Source organism: Heloderma suspectum, chromosome 10, assembly GCF_057233095.1.
Source record: "Heloderma suspectum isolate Gila_16-S chromosome 10, 16-S_ref, whole genome shotgun sequence".
Classification (NCBI taxonomy): Eukaryota; Metazoa; Chordata; class Lepidosauria; order Squamata; family Helodermatidae; genus Heloderma; species Heloderma suspectum.
In genome coordinates, this window is record NC_139467.1 from 9,264,501 (window position 1) to 9,285,069 (window position 20,569).

The 20,569-nt window shown below is 49.0% G+C and overlaps 1 protein-coding gene across 2 annotated transcripts; it reads right to left on the minus strand.

Moving 5' to 3' along the window:
• Positions 1 to 1,243: 1,243 nt before the first annotated feature.
• On the minus strand, positions 1,244 to 18,056 carry LOC146337626 (serine protease 1-like). Of its 2 annotated transcripts, none has more exons than XM_084815015.1 (5): positions 17,705 to 18,056; positions 5,798 to 5,972; positions 4,759 to 5,018; positions 2,345 to 2,481; positions 1,244 to 1,827 (listed from the first exon to the last, which is right to left on the minus strand). In XM_084815015.1, exons 1-5 carry the CDS (start codon positions 17,997 to 17,999, stop codon positions 1,678 to 1,680), a joined length of 1,017 nt encoding a protein of 338 aa, XP_084671141.1. In that variant the 5' UTR covers positions 18,000 to 18,056; the 3' UTR covers positions 1,244 to 1,677. The 2 variants fall into 2 exon arrangements, with proteins under 2 accessions (XP_084671141.1, XP_084671142.1); XM_084815016.1 differs by lacking the exon at positions 17,705 to 18,056 and adding an exon at positions 6,568 to 6,628.
• Between the last annotated feature and the right edge of the window lie 2,513 nt (positions 18,057 to 20,569).

Here is a 20,569-nt window from a genome sequence, read left to right on the forward strand (position 1 = left end):
GGACATCTTTTCGGGATGGATCCCCACTATGACCAATATCTTGAAATCGGCTTGGCAATTTCTTTCTCACATCTATTGTAATACTGTTTCCGTTAACATGTATTTTGTATATAAAGCTCAAGAAATTGTATGTAAAAGCACACGCTCTGATCTGGCGCAGTGAAGCAGTACAGGGTAAGTTGACAAGACAGTAAAGGCCCAAGAGGAATTATTATATGCATCAAGGGGTGGCGTGGGGTGGGACCCACGGGAAGACCCTTGTGTGGCGAGGAGGAGGATCTGATGCATGCAATAAGTAATTTCTACACCCAAGTCTTTCCTGTACTTGGGACCAGGTGCTTTGGGCTAAAAGCAAGGAGCTCCTCAGTGTCAGGTGTGTGTGACCAGTAAGGCCAAAACACCTGTGTGAGGAATAGGCTATTTACATTGCAGTCCATCATGGAAGGGATATAAACCCAAAGGACTCCCTCCACCATGAATCTCTCCACGGGCTGGGGCTGTGATGCACACTGCAGCATTCTGGCTGAGAGGTATGTCTGCTGATTCAAGAGTTCCTTAGCAACAGAAGAAATCGAAAGTATTCAATTTCTCTGAATCAATCAGATTAGCAGAGGAACTTTCCAGGGTATGTTCATTGCCTGACCCGAATCCTTACGAACCTCTGCCTCCCTGGTAGAACAAAGGGCCGGATGGGAGTGAAGAAACTGAGGTTAAACCCAGACAAGATGGAGGGGTGGTTGGTCATTAGAAAGCTTGACTTGGGGATTCAGGGTGTTCTGAAATGCTCTCCCTCAAGAGCTTCGACTGGCCTTTACTCTTTGGGCTATTAGAAAGCATGTGAAGACTTAGCTTTTTAATTTAGCCATTTAAATTATATAGTTTTAATAATTTAACATTTCATGGTTTTTAATGTTCTTTTTATTGTGTTAAGGTTTGACTGTTTTAAATTGTTCTTCATCACCTTGATGTTGAGTTCGGTGGGTAGCCAGGGGTTGCTTACATACCGATAACGTATTTTGAGAGAACTTCTGAACACGGGCATTTGTCATAATATCACAGGAATGTTGTAAGTCTCCAGTGACCTCCATCTAAGCAAACTGAAGCCTGAGTAAGTGCTGGAACCACTGAAGCTTGGCTTGGAAGCGGGGCGCATGTACGTAACACCATATAGCCAAATAAAGGAATGAACAAACATCACTGTATAACCCCCCTCCAAAATAATAAAGAAGCCTCAGACAAGGAGCTAGGATGTTGGTACCAAGCTTTATTTTTAAACACAAGGATGTGACATTAATTCCCCACCTTTTCCCCACTAATTGTTTTTCTCCCCCAGATTCCTTTGGGTATATCTACACGACACGCTTGTTTTAGGTTTATACCGGTTGAAGTGATGTGGCTTCCCTACCCCACAAAATCCTGAGAATTGTAGTTTTGGGAGGATGCTGACGAACCCAGCCTCCCACCCAGAACCAACATTCCCAAGGTTCCCTGTGGAGATGGAGTGACTGTTATAAGCCCGTCTGGCTAGAGATATGGTGGTGGGTTTGGGTGGCATCTGCTACCACCCTTATTTTAAGCAGAAGATTTATTTGGATCCAAGGAATGTCATTAGAGGTGGCTTTTCTTTTTCCTTGAAGTGGGATGCCTTTTTCCTTGGAGCAAAGCCTCAAGATTATCTCAGTTGTTTGCGAGAACCTCTTCTATCCAGGCCTTGTAATTGCACACAGTCGTGTACACGCCAGGTCGGTTTCTCAGGGCACATCCAAAACCCCAGGACACGATGCCAGTCAGTTTTCCATCACACACCAGGGGCCCGCCGGAGTCCCCCTACAGCCGAGAAGGGCCAGACGAAACATTAGTGCCCATGCTAGAATGCAACATGGAACTGAGCTCCCCCTCACCACCACTATAACATGATTTTCTTCATCCTGCCCTCTGTGGGTGTTCAGTATTTACCTACACAGGGAGTGGATCATGTGGGGAAACATCTAAAAAGGGACTCTCCTCCCCTGCAGCCTGAGGAGATGTGGGCCAGAATTCTGCCACCTCGCCTGGCTCTCTCTGGCCTGCTCAATCCATGTGTTCCTGAGGTGATCAGAACAGACTCCACCACTTCGGCCAGAATATTTCCCCTGGATCTGCTAGCTCTTAACTTGCAGGGAGTTTTGCTGTTTATTGTTGTTCTAACATAGTGGAGCTTTGAAAAAATGCCATTCCACACTTGCAGCCGGCAATGACACAATTTCCCCCAGTGCCCTCAGGACATCTTCCTAACCCATTCCACTCTGTGTGCATCAGGCATGACCAGGCCTCTCCCTCCCAACACACCCAGTCTATCTCTCACCTGACAGGAGTCTTTGCCTCCCTCGATGTAGCCAGCACAGAACATGTTAGAAGTGATGCGGCCAGGATAGGAGGAATCACATACAGAGGGTGATAGAATGGGCAGATTCAGACACTGCAAGGCATGCGGGTATTGAACTGGAAAGAACAAAGGTCCATCTGAGTGTAAAGCTCAGGTCATCCCAATGAAGTTCGGGGATAATGCAGATCGACCAATCAGCGGTTGAGTATGTGGGATGGATCCCGTTTGATTCATTCCAGAATTTCTCCATCTCTGCAAATTAGACCCAGGATGGAGACAAACCCTAGTTCTGAAGCAGGATCGGCAACTAGGGTTGCCAGCTGAGCAGAAAAAACAGAAGTGGTCCACTCTTGTGCCTCTAACAGAAGCCTGATATGGAGATCTCAGAAGGGGAAGATGTACATGGCATGGAGAGGAGTACAAGCTCATGTCTGCAGATCAAGCTGCTGAGTGTGAAAGACACAGGAGCCGGGGCAAGGAAAAGATGTTGGCAAGCCTGCTGCCTGTTCATTAAACAATTGTATTGATAAAACCATTGCACTGATTAATTGATCAAGTAAAATTCAGATCCATCAGTATGCACTTGTTTCTTTTATCTCCGCTATTTCTCTGGTTTAACAGCTTCTGCAGGTTTTTAATCTCCTAGAGGGGTTTGCCCTACAGCCCATGTGCTTGTCTGAGTCAATTCCATGCAAATCAATGCGCCCTTTCCCTCTCCCATGCTTGCCAGTGCGTGAGCAATTAGCCCTTAGCTACCCAGCTTCCGCTGAGGCAAGGGCTCCTTCTCCCTTGAGGAGGTGAACAGCAGGGGGACCACGCACACCCATCCGACCTCTCCCGTCACTGCGACACAAGGAAGGGGGAACTTGATGCTGTGGATTCTCTCCTTGTTTCCTGGGGTAACTGGAGCAGGGATGAACAGAGGGAAGACCAAACACCGTCGCTAGGCTCTTCTGCAACAGTAGCTGACGCTCACTGTGACACAGACCCTGCAGATGCTGCCCTAAGAGAACCTGCATCCTTTACATCAGAGCAGCACTCCGCTTTGTTCACCCCAGAAAGTAGAAACCTGTGAGCAATGCTGCCAGTCCAGGCAACGACCCCCCGCCTACCTCCCCCAGTTCAGACCCCACCTTGGCAGCCGGGTGTGAGTGGTGGAGGTACATCTCTAGATCCTTGCAAGAGCCATTGCCTGTCTGTGCACACTTGTCACCCAGTCCTTCCAGACAAAGCTTTGATCCCACCATCACCTTGTCTCCTTCCCGGAATTTTACAGGGGGTCCAGATGTCGTCGTCTTCCACTCATAACCCTCCTGTATTTTCCCACCACTGCTACCTTTTTTCTTAGTGCTGAAAGGCCATAAAAGGGAAAATGACAAAACAGCTGGATATTGCCTTCTGCTGGGTAGCTCTAGGAGCCCTCCATCATCAGGAAGCACGCACACCCCAATTGTGTCGTGTGAATTTGCCTGCCCGCTGCATTCGGCACCGAAGGTCCTGCTCTGTCTCCATCCTGCATTGAGGGGTGGCTGGTGGGGACATCAGAGTGGCCCATTTCACTTGTGGCATCCCAACTATGGAACTCTCCCCACAGGGAGGCACAAGTAGCCCCTCTCTGTTAGGATCTCCATACATGGAGCATTTCTACATAAGGAATCTCTTGTGTGCTTGTCATTCCCTACTCATGATTGTTTACAGGTTCTTTAGACAATGTTGTGACGCTCCAGTTTCGCTTCTGTTTGTAAACAGCACTTTCGGTGGGTATTTTTAGATTAGCGAAAATGGGGTATCATTTCTGATGGCAAAAGAAACTGCAGTTTCCACATCTGTATTTGCAATTTTACGCTATAACGCAGTGCCACCTAGAGGTTATGCGGTGGAAAAGCAGGAAAAGAGATGTTCTCCATGTAGTGCTCAGATCTCAATTCTGCAACTAAACTGAAAGTAGACACAGCTGATTAACAGCCTCATGTAGAAAAGCCCATGCTGTTAAGACCTTTTTTCTTTCTCCAAGCCCTTGGATGGTGCTGAATTTCCCTCCCTGCTGGGTTAGTTTTGGTTTTAAGGTCTGGCTCCTGCTCTGTTGGTATTATTGCATTTTGTGCTCTTATATATTTACTGTATTGTTCTGTAATTTGAAGATTGAATTGGAAGCTGCCATGGGGGCCCTCAATAGAAATGGGAACATTGTTTTTAACTCAAAGACAAATGAATAAAACCTACATGGATGGCTAAGTCCCAAGCTGTCTTGGAGGCCCTCATTAGACCCAAATGAAGGGGTATAATTTTTAATAAATAAATAAATAAATAAATATTAAGACATAAAGTATAATGGGATGGCAAATTCCCCAAACAGAACAGGAGAGCAATGTAAGTACGAAGGATCTCCTTACCTCCTGATGTGAGAAGGTTTCCCCAGCCAGACACAAGACAGCTGGCCCCTGGCACAGGGCAGCTTGGAGATATGTCGATGGGTTGCACAAAGGCAGTGAATTTGACGGGGTGGGCGAGTTTGATCAACATGATATCGCTGTCGATGGTGCCTCCATTGTACTGTGGATGGGGGATGGCTTTTTCCACCTTGATGTGCTGTTCAGTACCTTCCTCCTGGGTGGTGTCATGTTCGCCAAGGTGCACAAGGAGTGTGCCAGGGCTGCGGGAAAAAAAGGTGGATCATTCCTGAAGCAATTCTGTGCGTGCCCCTTCCCTCTGAAGAGCTTTACAGGGATGGAAGCTGGTGGTTCCCATGCCAGTGGGCTGGTGAAGCTGCTGTGGAGTTCAGTCAGAACTCCAAAGAAGCTATCCAAAGTGCTCCTGCATCTCGGAGGGGTCCTTCAGAGTTCTGACTGGCTCTGACTAACACACAGAACAGATTCACCACCCCGCTGAGATCGGAGCCTCCAGTCTCCACTGCTTCACGGGAAACCTTCTCTGCAACAAAGACGTATGCAATTTGAGGCAGGCAGATTTTGTTTTAACCAGACCTCGGCTACAGAGCCAACCTGTGTTTTCGTCATGAGCTTCAGTCACAAAATGTGTAAAGAGATGATGATAATAATAATGCTAAGAAGAAATTAATGATTCCTAACCCTCGGTCAGCCTGTGGGGGTTCTTTTCCCTTGCCACTGGGTAATCACAGCTGAAGTATGATGAAAGATTAAGGTGAGGGGTGAGAGAGTGCTGTGAAAAGTTTAGCCTTAGGCAGCTACAGGAATATAGGCAGTTACCTATTTTCTTTTCCCTGCCTGACAAACTGCCCGCCAAAAGCACTCCCTTGGACCCCAGTATGAAAGGCAGAGGGACCCTGGCCTCTTTTGCGTCTAATGCCTCTACCAAGCCCTCCCTGCACCAAAGAACAGGCAAGAGAGGTGCCTTTCTTCCTTGATCGGGTGTGACAATCAGCTTGTCGATCCTATACATTATCATACTCACTTTTTGTAGCAATGAGCAGCTGAGATGACCCAGCGATCGTTTATTAGGGAGCCTCCGCACCACCGGTAGCCAGCCCCATACGTTAAGAAGGCCTGCCAGGGCTGGGAGTGGGCCGGGCACTCGTACCCTCCGATGATCTTGTCGTCATCGTCGTAGCCGTTCAGTGGCACAGCCGCTGCAGGAAAGCAAGCAGCTGTCGTTGACCTTCAGTGGGCATTACGGCTGTCCGCCTCCCACCCACCATTCAGCAGAGCTCCTGGGCCTCAACACAAATACCGTCCCCCGTGCAGAATGCAGGTGCAAGCTGGGGGGAAATCCACAGCTGAACATGTGGCGATTTATCAGACATGCAGATACAGTGGAGCTGGGGGAGGGACCACCATGTTGTACCACAAGAATCCCGAAACACCAGACACAGCTCCTTAAACGCTCCTTTATTTTAGGCCTTCACTAGGCCTTTCTCAAAACTGAAACTCAAGCAAACAGTCTCACCCTCCAATCCTCCAGACTCCTCCCTTTCACTTCTTCTTCCTCCCACTTTTGGAACTCGGCCTCAGGGAACTTGCTCACACTAGGCATGAAGGGGTTTCTTACAACTATGCTAAAATGGGTGTTTTTTCCCATTGTATTGAATTATCATCATCATCACCATCGTCAAAATAAGAGGTTCTTCCTAGTGGTCAAGGTGAAGGAAAATTCCCAGCAATACTGCCTCACAGTGAGTTTGACAGAGATGTAGGCTTTAGCGTAGCAGAGGAGGAAGAAGTTACCTGCGGCACCAAGAAGAACGGCAAACAGGAAGATCGCCATTGTGTCACCAACACAGAAAAAGAGGTGTTGGTCATCTTGGGTCTTTTATATTCCACTATCACCTCACCTTATCTCACAGCTGTTCAGTTGACATGACAAAAATAGAAGGAGCAAACCCACTATCTAACTTTTGAGAGAAATAATTGTCAGTTCCACCTGCCATAATCCCAGAATGACGGTGGAGTTTGGAAGGGTGTTGGAGTTTGAAAATAATTCAGTACACCACGTGCTCTTCTATTTTAAGAGAAGTAAGAACATGATTGAGGACAAGTCTGAACCATTTGCTTAGGCCTTAAGTCCAGTGCTTTGTCTTCTATAGTTCACTGTCAGCCTTCAGTTCTTCATGGACTACTACCAATAAGTCCTCTCCAGTGCCACTGTTCAAACCATTGAGCCCCGAGAAGTGGAGCCAAATGAGTCCCCTGGTTTTCCAGGGCACTGCGGATGATGAAACAAGTGGCTCTTGGCAGAAAACCCAGAACAAGCTAGAACTCTTTTTAAAGCCTGTTCTGTGGCAATTCGGGTGGTGAAGAAATTGCACTTCACCACCACCATGGCACCTGCGCAGCCAGAGTCACACGGTGGTAGGGATGTTAGAGCATTCCGCCACGGATCCCAGGGGGGCCGAATTCCAGTGAATTTGGCCCTCCTGAATCCGTGGTGGAACGGAGCCCCCCACCCCCCACCCCGCGAAAGCCCCGCGAAACGGAGCCTACCTGGCTACACCTGCAGCTCTGGCTCTGGCAGCGGTGGCTCCGGCCGCTGCCGGGCTGCTGTGGCCACAAATGGTGGCTGTTGTAGTGGCCGCCATTTGCGTCCCTACACCGGCCCGTGATAGGCTACCAATATATTTATATAGCCTATCACGGCTAAAGTAGGGACGCAAATGGCGTCCCCTACGCCATTTGCGTTCCCGCTTTAGCTGTGATAGGCTAAGTAAATATTCATGTAGCTTATCACGGGCTTGCATAGGGATGCAAATGGCGTCCCCTACACAGGACGCCATTTGTGTCCGCAATAGCCCGGCAGCGACTGGAGGCCCTGCTGTGGGTTGGCCCGGCCGGCAGCTCTGTGGCCTGGCGGCGGAGCAGAGCCGGCTGGGTAGAATTCCGGGGGGGAGGAACGGATCGCCTCCCCTCCCTCGAGGATTCTGGGGGGAGGAACGAATCGCCTCCCCCCACCTGCGGAACCCGGCAGAGCTAGGTAAGGGAGGTTTCGTACACCCCTACTGACAGCGGCACTTTTTCCGGTAGTCAGTGGCATATTACACTCTAGCCTGCAGAAAGAAAAGGTGGACCACTCAGTAGCCCACTGTGACCAATTTGCATGACACTTTGCGGATAAAATTATTGTATCTGTGCCAGCTTGGATGCAATTGTTGAGACAGTCAGGGGGTTGTAACTTTGGCCCCTGCTAGTTCAGTTACAATGGATACTTTTCAGTTTGTACAGCCTAGGGATATGGACAGGATCCTTGGAGAAGTGAGGCCTATGACTTGTGAGTAGGAATGTCACGAGTGTCCGCTTAGGGGCTCGAGTTCGGCAGATTCCCATCAGTTCAGCCTCCTGGATGCCCATCCGCGACTTCCCGCTCTCGCCTGTCTCTATGCATGCTGAGTCTGGCAAGCGCAGCGGCCCCTGCTCCTTGCCCGAGTGGTGACAGCAGGATGAGAAGCCGTCCCATCCTGCCGCCAAGAGCAACTGCGCCCCTCTCTGCTCGTGCTCGGCAGAGAGGGGCAGAGTTGCTCTGGCCGACGCTGCTTCCCTCTCCCGTCACTGCACCACCATTGCCGAGAGCAACTGCAGCCCCCTCTGCCAGGGCTCAGCAGAGAGGGGCGGGACGCAGTTGCTCGCAGTGGTGAGCACTCACGGGGCTCCTGCGAACCACCAGCCAGGTTGCGTCCCAGCATGAGCCAGGTCCGGCAGTGGGCAGGGTTCTGGCGAGCGGGTCGCGGGGCGGACTCACATGAGTTCTCACAACCCAGCTTGTGAGTTGGAACCTTGCCCTTCCCGGCCTATAAAAGCTATAAAAGCAGCTGGGGCAGGGGCAGCGGGCGGGGGGGGGGGGGACTGGCTGGGTAGGTAGTGGTGAATGCCTCTTTACAGCAAAGTGTGATTCCAGCTTGCTTAAAAGAGGCGGTGAAAAGATCTTTGTTAAAAAATTTAACCCTCCCTGAATCCCACTGCATTGGAAAATTTCCCGCTGGTCTCTGATATTCCATTCGTGGGTAAAGTGCTGAAGCACGGGGTGGCTTCTCTCCAGGGATTTCTGGATGATGTCGATAATCTAGATCCATTTCAACTTGGCTTTAGGCCTGTTTATGGGACAGAGACTGCTTCTTTCACTTGAGTGGATTGTCTATACCAGGAACTGGATTGTGGGAGTGTGTCCCTGTTGGATCTGCTGGACCTCTTGGAAGCTTTCAGTACCATTGACCATGGTATCCGCCTGGGGCGTCTGTCTGAGATGGGACTTGGAGTCACTGCTATACGATGACTCTGATCATTCTTAGAGGGGCAGTCTCAGAAGCTGGTGCTGAGGGATTCCTGTTTGATAAATGGTCATTGGCCTAGCGTGTCCCTCAGAGTTCCATCTTATCCCCCAAGCTCTTTAGCAGACACATGAGATCATCCAGAGTTTGGGGGTCTGATGCCACCAGTATGCTGGTGACACCCAACTCTCTCTCTCCTTTCCATCCAAATCCAAGGAAGCTGTTCTAGTGTAAACCAATGTCTGATGTCATCAGTGGACTGGATGAGGGCAAACAAATTGAAGGTTAATCCAGACAAGACAGAGGTGCTCCTGTTTAGTCAAAAGGCGGACCAGGAAATAGGGATTCAACCTGTGCTGGATCGGGCTATACTCTCTTGGAAGACTCAGGCTTGCAATTTGAGTGTACTCTTGTATGCCCAGGTCTCTGCAGTGGCTGGGAGTGTATTTGAACAGCTGAAGCTAGTGCGCCAACTGCACCCGTTCCCAGAGATGTCTCATCTGGCCGCAGTCACACATCCCTTAGTTACGTCCTGTTTGGACTACTGTAACACACTCTGTAACACGTGGGGCTGCCTTCAAAAGCTGTTCAGAAACTTCAGCTGGACCAGAATGCTACAGCCGGACTGCTGACCAGGGCTAGTTATAGGGAGCACATGACAAGGTTGTTACAACAGCTTCGATAGCTACTCAATTCTTTCTGGGCAGAATTCAACATGCTGGTTATGACCTATAAAGCCCTATATGGCTTGGCACCAGGCTACCTAAAAGACCACCTTCTTCTGCCTGGGTCTCAAGACATTTGGAAGAGGCCCTTCTTTCGAGACCACCACCTTCAGCGGTGCATTTGGTGTTGACGCGAGAGAGGGCCTTCTCAGTGGCCGCTCCCAGGCTATGGAACTCCCTGCTGAGGGAGGCTAGGTTCACTCCCTCTCTGCTGTCCTTCCACTGGAAGGCAGAGACCTTTTTATTTAAGCAGGCCTTTGGCGTGTAAGTGGGTTTATTCAGTTGGATGCTTGGGGGGTTTTCCTGCGGTGGTTGTGTATTTAATTATGTTTTAATGCATTTGTTTTATTATTATTATTAATTTATTATTAAATTTATTAATTGCCCATCTGGCTGCTCACCCAGCCACTCTGGGCGATGTACAGCATACAATAAAACAGTTTAAAACAATAAAATTCTACAATAAAAACATTTTCTAAAATACCCTAACCCACCCCAAATTCCCGCCTGAACAACCATGTTTTTAATGCATGGCGGAAGCTCATTATTGTTTTACTCAAGTTTTATTTATGATTGTAAGCTGCCCTGAGAGCCATTTTTCTTGGTAGAAAGGAGGGATTCAAAAAATAAATAAATAAACTGGCCACTGCAATACTCTGTTCCTTCCAGTTTGGACCGAGCCTGGTGGGCACAAATCCCTCCGTGACTGTAGGAGGGATGTTTACTTGACTTATAATTTGATGCTCATGTTTTGTGTTTAATATATCTTAATCTCACCCTTCAAGTAAAATTAAGCAGGAGTTACTTATAATAAAAGTGCAATTAAAAATACAATACACGAACAATATAGTAGACAAAAATTAAAAGCAGCAGGCAAAAACAGCATAAAAACAATCCACATAAAAGGCCTGAGAAATAAAAGGGTTGTTGCCTGGAGTCAAAAGGCACATTTCCTTGGGGATAGCATACTTCCGCACTCCTCAAAGTGAAGGGATTTTATTGGGCTTTGCAACTTTCACTTAGCATAGAAGATAGCACTTCTGTGTGGGCCGAGGGGCGGGGGTAATGCTTTAGTCTGTACTGGGGCAAGTAGGAGAGCAAGATCTATTGTATTAGAAGCTTGCTAGATGGCACATATACATTGAGAAGGGATGTCTTGATAATCTTCCAAATGTCTGTATGCCCACTTACTGCAGGAAAGAAGAACTAAGCCCCATTTTGGTCTAAACAAAAGGTGTCAAAGAGAGGAGGGAACATTTAGGAAACATAGCCTAACATGTGATGTGGACCAATAGATGTAAAGATTCTAGAATGTGTAATAAGAAGGTGTTCACCAAGTCTGGAAGAGAATGTAAGTCCCTGCACTGGGTATGTCCTCCTCCTGACTACAGGGCCTTGATGGAGGCCTTGTACCGTGAGGAGGTTCCCTTTGCCAGGGGAAGAAGTCCGTTCCTTTACTGGTAAAGTATGGTGTGGTGTGAACGGTAGGCCTACAGCTGCAAGATTTGTAAATATCTTGCAGATATTTGTAAACCAGACAGGCCGCTTAACAAGATCAGCCTCGGATGGCCTTCCCTCTGTCCCATCAGCCAGGACAGCTAGACTGGTGGGGACGAGGGAGAGGGCCCTCTCTGTGGTGGCCCCCACTCTGTGGAACTCCCTCCCTAGGGAACTCCACCATGCCCCCTCTTTAATGAGCTTCCGTCATACATTAAAAACGTGGTTGTTCAGGCAGGCATTTGGGGTGGGTTAGGGTAATTTTAGAAAATGTTTTTATTGTAGAATTTTATTGTTTTAAACTGTTTTATTGTACACTGTACATCGCCCAGAGTGGCTGGGTGACCAGCCAGATGGACGATTAATAAATTTAATAAATAATAATAATAATAATAAATATATCTTTACTTTGCTGAATGAAAGTTTGTGTGTTTGTTAAACTTTATCTTTCTTTAATTAATGCATTTAGCTTTATGTTGTTGTTTTAGTCCTTTTGTAGAATTTAAGTAAATCTGAGTGAATGAAAACATTCTAGCTCAAGTCCTTGAAGGAAGTTCATCTACAACTAAGGCTGTTTAAACTAAGTGTTCCTAGGTATCCAATACCAGTTTTTTCCCTTACAAAAGGAAGCTATGTCCTTCCAGGCTCTGTGGCCTAGGCATGAGTCACACTTGTCCCATGGCAAGGCCGATCCTGGTTAACTGGATGAATGAGCAAAGGCTGTTTTCATCGTTACTTGGTGCTATTGCTTGGTAAGGACTGTGCTCGGTCTGGAAGAACCTTGGGACCTGGAGGTGCTTCATTAAAAAGTTCTTACACAGAATGCTTTGTCAAATTTGCATATTGCTGGCACCTTTGAGAGCAATGAAGCCTCTACCCTCTTTCAAAACAACCAAAGAATCCACCCATTGGAACAGAAGTATGTGAGATGTGTGTATAAGTTAAATACATGTTTGTATATGTTGCAAGCTAGAGGGTGGTTTCTCTGGCTATCAGCAGCATAAAAAACAATCCACTTGAAATTATTTATTCTTATTATTTATTTATTGCATTTATATCCCGCCTTTTCCCCTCTTGCATGGAACCCAGGGTGGCTTACATTATCCTCCTTGTCTCCATTTTATCCTGTGAGGTGGGTTGGGCTGAGAGTCTGTGACTGGCCCAAAGTCACCCAGTGAGCTTCCATGGCTGAGTGGAGACTAGAACCCGGATCTCCCGGCTCCCAGTCCAACACTTTCAACACTACACATCTTGCCTGGTGCCAAAAGGATGACCATGTAGGTGCCATGCAAGCCTCTTTGGTGATAGCGTTCTGAGGTGAGGTGCCACCACTGAGAAGACTCTCTTTTTTGTCACCACCCCACCTCATTCAGTGGGGCACTTGGAGAAGAGGGTCTGGTGATGGCCTCAGGGAACAGGCAGGCAGATACAAATAAGAGCAGAATAATAAGCCAGGTAATTAGGAGTTGGCTGCCCTTTAATGGAGCCCCGCAGTAGGCTGCCTTATTTATTTATTTATTTATTTTGTTAATCACCCATCTGGCTGGTCACCCAGCCATTCTGGGTGATGTACAACATATAATAAAACAGTTTAAAACAATAAAATTCTACAATAAAAACATTTTCTAAAATACCCTAACCCACCCCAAATGCCTGCCTGAACAACCACGTTTTTAATGCACGGCGGAAGCTCATTAAAGAGGGGGCATGGCGGAGTTCCCTAGGGAGGGAGTTCCACAGAGTGGGGGCCACCACAGAGAAGGCCGTCTCCCTCATCCTCACCAGCCTAGCTGTCCTAGCTGATGGGACAGAGAGAAGGCCATCCAAGGCTGATCTTGTTAAGCAGCCTGTCTGGTGTTGCTGGAGGCGCTCCTTAAGATAGGCTGGGCCGGAACCATATAGGGTTTTAAAGGTCAAAACCAACACCTTGAATTTGGCCCGGAAAACAACTGGTAACCAGTGCAACTCCTTCAGCACTGGAGTGATGTGACCTTGCCGGCAGCTGCCTTTAATCAGGCGAGCCACCGTGTTCTGTACCAGCTGCAGGTTTTGAACCGTCTTCAAGGATAACCCCACATAGGGCGCATTACGGTAGTCTAAACGAGAGGAGACCAGGGCATGTACTACCGATGGGAGCAGATGGTCGGGAAGGAAGGGGCGCAGCTGCCGTATAAGATGGAGTTGATACAGCGCTGTCCGGCTCACAGCTGACACCTGAGCCTCCATGGACAGCTGGGAATCCAAAATGATCCCCAGGCTGCGGACCTGGTCTTTCAAGGGTAGCCATACCCCATTCAACACCAGGTCAACATCCCCCAGCCTCCTCAGGCTGCCTGAGCTGTAGGTTGGCCACTTATGTTATGATGACACCCAGTTCCATTTCTCTGTAATGTCTGAGCCTGAAGAAGCCGTGCATGTTCTGAACCTGTGCCTGGATGCTGTCATGGGCTGGATGGGGGCCAATAAGTTGAAACTGAATCCTGATAAGACACAGCGCCTATGGGTGAGTGGTCTCCAGGTCCTGGACTTGGCTTGTTTACCTGTCCTAGTTGGGGTTGCACTCCCTCTGAAGGAAGAGGTCCCTAGTTTGGGGGTCCTCCTGGATCCGTCTCATGCTGCTGGAGGTCCAAGTGACCTCAGTGGCCCGGAGTGCCCATTACCAACTTTGGTTGGTGTGCCAACTTTGCCCATTCCTGGACAGGGATAGCCTAGCCACTGTGGTTCGTGCACTGGTAACCTCACGACTAGATTACTGTAATGCACTCTGTGTGGGGTTCCCCTTGCCTCTGGTTTGGAGCCAGTGCTAAATGCAGCAGCTAGGGTGATCAGTGGGGCACCCAGCCATGTTCACATCACACCTGTGCTAAAAGAACTGCCCTGGCTGCCTAGACCTACCAAGCCATGTTCAAGGTTTATTTATTTATTTATTTATTAAATTTATTAATCACCCATCTGACTGGTCACCCAGCCACTCTGGGCGATGTACAACCCACCATAAACAATTTAAAACAATAAAATTTTACCATAATTTTTTTTTAAAAAAAATACCCTAACCCACCCCAAATGCCTGCCTGAACAACCACGTTTTTAATGCACGACGGAAGCTCATTAAAGAGGGGGCATGACGGAGTTCCCTAGGGAGGGAGTTCCACAGAGTGGGGGCCACCACAGAGAAGGCCCTCTCCCTCGTCCCCACCAGTCTAGCTGTCCTGGCTGATGGGACAGAGAGAAGGCCATCCGAGGCTGATCTTGTTAAGCGGCCTGTCTGGTGTTGCTGGAGGCGCTCCTTAAGATAGGCTGGGCCAGAACCATATAGGGTTTTAAAGGTCAAAACCAACACCTTGAATTTGGCCCGGAAAACAACTGGTAACCAGTGCAACTCCTTCAGCACTGGAGTGATGTGATCTCGCCGGCGGCTGCCTTTAATCAGGCGAGCCGCCGCGTTCTGTACCAGCTGCAGTTTCCGAACCGTCTTCAAGGGTAACCCCACGTAGAGCGCATTACAGTAGTCTAAACGAGAGGAGACCAGGGCATGTACTACCGATGGGAGCAGATGGTCGGGAAGGAAGGGGCGCAGCTGCCGTATAAGATGGAGTTGATACAGCGCTGTCCGGCTCACAGCTGACACCTGAGCCTCCATGGACAGCTGGGAGTCCAAAATGACCCCCAGGCTGCGGACCTGGTCTTTCAAGGGTAGCTGTACCCCATTCAACACCAGGTCAACATCCCCCAGCCTCCTCTTGTCTCCCACCAAAAGTACCTCGGTCTTGTCAGGGTTGAGCTTCAGCTTATTCCTCCCCATCCAGCCACTCACGGTCTCCAGACATTTGGACAGGGATTCTACGGCCAACCTTGGTGAAGATTTGAATGAGAGGTAGAGCTGAGTGTCATCCGCATATTGATGACACTGCACCCCAAACCTCCTGATGATAGCCCCCAGTGGCTTCACATAGATGTTAAATAGCATCGGGGAGAGGATGGAACCCTGTGGCACCCCACAAGTAAGTGGCCACGGGTCCGAAACCTCCTCTCCCAGTGCTACCCTCTGGTACCTGCCAGAGAGGAAGGACTGGAACCACCGCAATACAGTGTTTCCAATGCCCAACCCCTCCAGGCGGTCCAGGAGGATACCGTGGTCAACGGTATCAAAAGCCGCTGAGAGGTCGAGGAGAACAAGGAAGGAGCATTCACCCCTATCCACAGCCCTCCTCATATCATCCACCAAGGCCGTTTCTGTCCCATGCCCAGGCCTGAAGCCCGACTGAAATGGGTCTAGATAATCAGTTTCTTCCAAGTGTGCCTTCAACTGCACCGCCACCACCCGCTCAATCACCTTGCCCAAAAATGGCAGATTTGAGACTGGGCGAAAGTTGTTCAGAACTTGAGGATCCAAGGAGGGCTTCTTTAAGAGCGGTCTTATCACTGCCTCCTTGAGGGCTGATGGCATCACTCCCTCCTCAAGGGAGGCGTTCACCACCGCCTTGATCCCCTCACCCAGTCTCTCTCTGCAGCTCATAATGAGCCAAGATGGGCAAGGATCAAGTAAGCAGGTGGTCGGCCTTACAGATGAAAGCACCTTGTCCACTTCATCAGGAGGAAGAAGCTGGAACCGATCCCACAAAACCGGTTTGCCACAGGCCGCCTCTTGCTCACTAACTGTATCCACAGTGTGCAGAGTAACACACCTAATCTGATCAATTTTATCTGCAAAGTGCCTTGCCAAAGCCTCACAGGAGGCCTTAGAATGCTCCAGTGGTTCCGGAGCCACAGGACCGACCAGGCTCCGGACCACTTGGAACAGCCTCCTGGGGCAGCACTCTGCAGACGCGATGGAGGCAGCATAATATTCCTTTTTTGCTGCCTTCACCACCACGTGATAGGCTGAAGATATAGCTCTAGCCCGTGTCTGATCATCTTTGGAGCGAGACTTCCGCCACCGGCGCTCTAGCCGTCTCACCTCCTGTTTCAGAGCTCGTAACCGCGGATTGAACCATGGTGCAGTCCGAGCCCTGTTCAGGGGGAGAGGGCGTTTCGGAGCCACCCGATCTAATGCCCCAGTGATTGCGGCATTCCAGCCACCCACCAGGGTCTCGACCGAGTGGCCGTTGGCATGCCCCAGAGAATCCCCAAGCGCGTTCAGGAATCCATTTGGATCCATAAGACGCCTGGGGCGGACCATTTTAATGGGTCCTCCACCCCTGCGGAGGGGTTGTGGAACCGAGAAGTCCAACATCACCAGATAGTGATCTGACCATGACAAGGGGGTGGTGGATATACCCCCGACTTCCAGATCACTCCCCGCTTCTCCAGAAACAAACACAAGGTCTAGTGCATGACCGGCTACATGGGTGGGCCCAGTTAGAATATGGTGCAGCTCCCAGGAGGCCATGGTCTCCATGAAGTCCCGAGGTGCTCCTGTGAGGATGGCCTCCGAATGTACGTTGAAGGCCCCCAACACCAATAAGTTAGGGGACTGCACACGCACATCAGAGACCACCTCAAGCACCTCGGCCAGGGAGTCAGTCGTGCAGCGGGGTGGACGGTACATGAGCAGAATCCCCAGACTGCCCTTCGGGCCCAACCTCCAGTATATGCACTCAGCAACCTTGGTCTCCCGGAGAGGGGGTCTGGTGAAGTCCAAGGACTCTCGGTAGATAACAGCCACTCCCCCTCCCCGATCCCCAGCCCTCGGCTGCTGTGCACACGAAAATCCGGCTGGACACATGGCTACAAGGGTTGGAGCAGCAGCCTCGGGCAGCCAGGTCTCCGTAATACATGCCAGGTCTGCACCCTCATCCAGGATCATGTCATGGATGAGGGAGGTTTTCTGGGTAACAGACCTGGCATTGCAGAGCAGCAAACGAAGGCCAGAAGATGGGGTCACGCCTCCCCCAGCCATCCTTTGGCTCTGGACAGGCCCGGAGCAGGGGACAGATACTACACATCTCTCCCTTGTTCCCCTTAGCTGGCATGGCCTGCCCCTAGCGCTCCGCCAGCGCCTGCCGCCCAGCCTCGGTATGTTCTGGCCCCCAACACTCCCCCCACTGCCTCCATCAGGTGGACACATGCCCCCTCGCTCCCGCCTATCAGGCAGGCTACCCACCCCTAAAAACACAACAAAATCCCCCCCAACAAAATAAAACAAACAAACAAAACAATTAAAATCCCCTTAAAAATGCCAGGCAGGAGTCCACAGGGAAGGCCTGGTGGTGGCGGTGGTAGCGGCGACGGCGGCAGCAGGCCCAGCAGCTGCAAGCACGCCTCTTCCCCGGTGGTGGTGGTGGCTTCTCCTGCAGGCCCTGGCTCTCCCAGGCCACCGCAGCCAGCCAGCTTATGTAGCCCCTCCAGGGAGGGGCAGGTGGAGCAGCACAGCTGGCTCGGTACCTGGGGGCCTGGTCCTGCAGGGACTGGCGGTCTGCCAGGCAGAAGTCCACAAGGAAGGCCTGGTGGTGGTGGCAGCGGCGGCGGCAGCAGGCCCAGCGGCGGCAGCAGCAGGCCCAGCGGCGGCAAGCACGCCTCTTCCCCGGTGGTGGCTTCTCCTGCAGGCCCTGGCTCTTAAGGTTAAGCTGTTGACATACAAAGCCCTAAGCAACTCAGGACCAGGATATCTAGCAGACTGCCTGCCCCTATATATACCCAGCTGACCTGGCAGATCTTCAGAGGAGGCCTTTCTGGCCATTCTAAAACCAACAACATGTCACCACATAACATCTCAGAAGCCGGACTTCTCAGCAGTGGCCCCTCCCTCTAGAACACCCTCTCCTGCATAGTGCGGGAGGCAGAAAATGTGGTATGTTTTAAACGCCTCATGAAAATGCACTTGTTTAAGCAAGCTTTCTCTGGCTTTTAATTAATCATGCTGCTGCTCCATTTTCTTGTTTTCATCTTGCATTTATTGTTATATCATAGCTGAAATTGTTCATAATAGTGTATTTTAATCTGTGATATTTATTTATTTAAAACATTTGTGCCCCCCCCCATCATTAAGATCTCAGGGCGGCATACAAATAAAATCAATTTAAACAGTCTAAAACAACAAATAATTTAAACAGCTAAAACATATTAAACCATTAAATAAGCTAATACCAATTAAAATCTAAAACAATAAAACAGTTAAACAGTGTGCTACTTTAGGGAATGCATTTGGTCCTCAAAGGTTTTGGTAAAAAGCCATGTTCTTACTTGGTGCTGAAATGAAACCAAGGTATGTGCCAATTGGGCCTACAAGGGGAGGGCATTCAACAACTGGGGTGCCATAACAGAAAAGGCCCTCTCCCACATCCTAAACAGTGTAAGTCTCGCATTTTAAGATTGTATTTTAAACTGTGATTTTAAGAGTGTAATTCAAGCTGCGATGTTAATATTGTTATATATAAACAGCCTAGGGATTTTATGATATTTAGCAGTATATAAGTATTAATAATAAATAAATAATAAATGCATGAATGACTAAAAAAGAGGAAATACATCTCCAAAAAAAGAAGACAGAAGATGACACTGGTTTGCATAACATTTGCATATGCTAATTTATGTGTATAGATGCAGATTTATACATTGTTGTTGTTGTTGTTCAGTCGTTCAGTCGTGTCCGACTCTTCGTGACCCCATGGACCATAGCACGCCAGGCCTTCCTGTCCTCCACTCTCTCCCGGAGCGTGCTCAAGTTCATATTCATTGCATCCGTGATGCTATCTAGCCATCTCATCCTCTGCCGTCCCCTTCTCCTTTTGCCTTCAGTCTTTCCCAGCATCAGGGTCTTTTCCAGGGAGTTTTCTCTTCGCATTAGGTGGCCAAAATATTGGAGCTTCAGCTTCATTATCTGTCCTTCCAATGAGCACTCAGGGTTGATTTCCTTTAGGATGGACTGATTTGACCTCCTTGCAGTCCAGGGCACTCGTAAGAGTCTTCTCCAGCACCACAGTTCGAAAGCGTCAATTCTTCGGCGCTCAGCCTTCCTTATAGTCCAGCTCTCACAGCCATACATTACTACTGGGAAAACCATAGCTTTGATTAGACGGACCTTTGTCGGCAAGGTGATGTCTCTGCTTCTTACTATGCTGACTAGGTTGGCCATAGCTTTCCTCCCAAGGAGCAAGCGTCTTTTAATTTCAGGGCTACAGTCACCGTCTGCGGTGATCTTGGAGCCCAAGAAAGTAAAATCTGTCACTGCTTCCATTTCTTCCCCTTCTATATGCCAGGAAGTGATGGGGCCAGATGCCATGATCTTCGTTTTTTTAATGTTGAGTTTCAAACCAGCTTTTGCACTCTCCTCTTTCACCCTCAACAAGAGGCTCTTTAGATCCTCTTCGCTTTCTGCCATTAGGGTGGTATCGTCTGCGTATCTGAGGTTGTTGATAATTCTCCCGGCAATCTTAATTCCGACCTCTGATTCATCCAACCCGGCATTTCTCATGATGTACTCTGCATATAAGTTAAATAAGCAGGGTGACAATATGCAGCCTTGTCGTACTCCTTTCCCAATTTTGAACCAATCGGTTGTTCCATGTCTGGTTCTTACTGTTGCTTCTTGACCCTCGTACAGGTTTCTCAGGAGACAGGTAAGGTGGTCTGGTACTCCCATCACTTTAAGAATTTGCCACAGTTTGTTGTGATCCACACAATCAAAGGCTTTAGCGTAGTCAATGAAGCAGAAATAGACGTTTTTCTGGAATTCTCTTGCTTTCTCCATGATGCAGCGAATGTTGGCGATTTGATCTCTAGTTCCTCTGCCTCTTCTAAACCCAGCTTGTACTTCCGGTAGTTCTCGGTCCGCATACTGCTGAAGCCTAGCTTGTAGGATTTTGAGCATCACCTTGCTGGCATGTGAAATGAGCGCAATTGTGCGGTAGTTTGAACACTCTTTGGCGTTGCCCTTCTTTGGAATTGGAATGTAAACTGACCTTTTCCAGTCTTGTGGCCACTGTTGAGTGTTCCAGATTTGTTGGCATATTGAATGCAGCACTTTAACAGCATCATCTTTTAGGATTTTAAATAGCTCAGCTGGAATACTGTCATCTCCGCTAGCTTTGTTGTTACTAATGTTTCCTAAGGCCCACTTGACTTCACTTCCTAGGATGTCCGGCTCAAGTTCAGTGACCGCACTATCATGGCTATCAGGGACATTCAGATCTTTCCTGTATAGTTCTTCTGTGTATTCTTGCCACCTCTTCTTAATCTCATCTGCTTCTGTTAGGTCCCTGCCTTCTTTGTCCTTTATCATGCCCGTCTTTGCACAAAACGTTCCCTTGA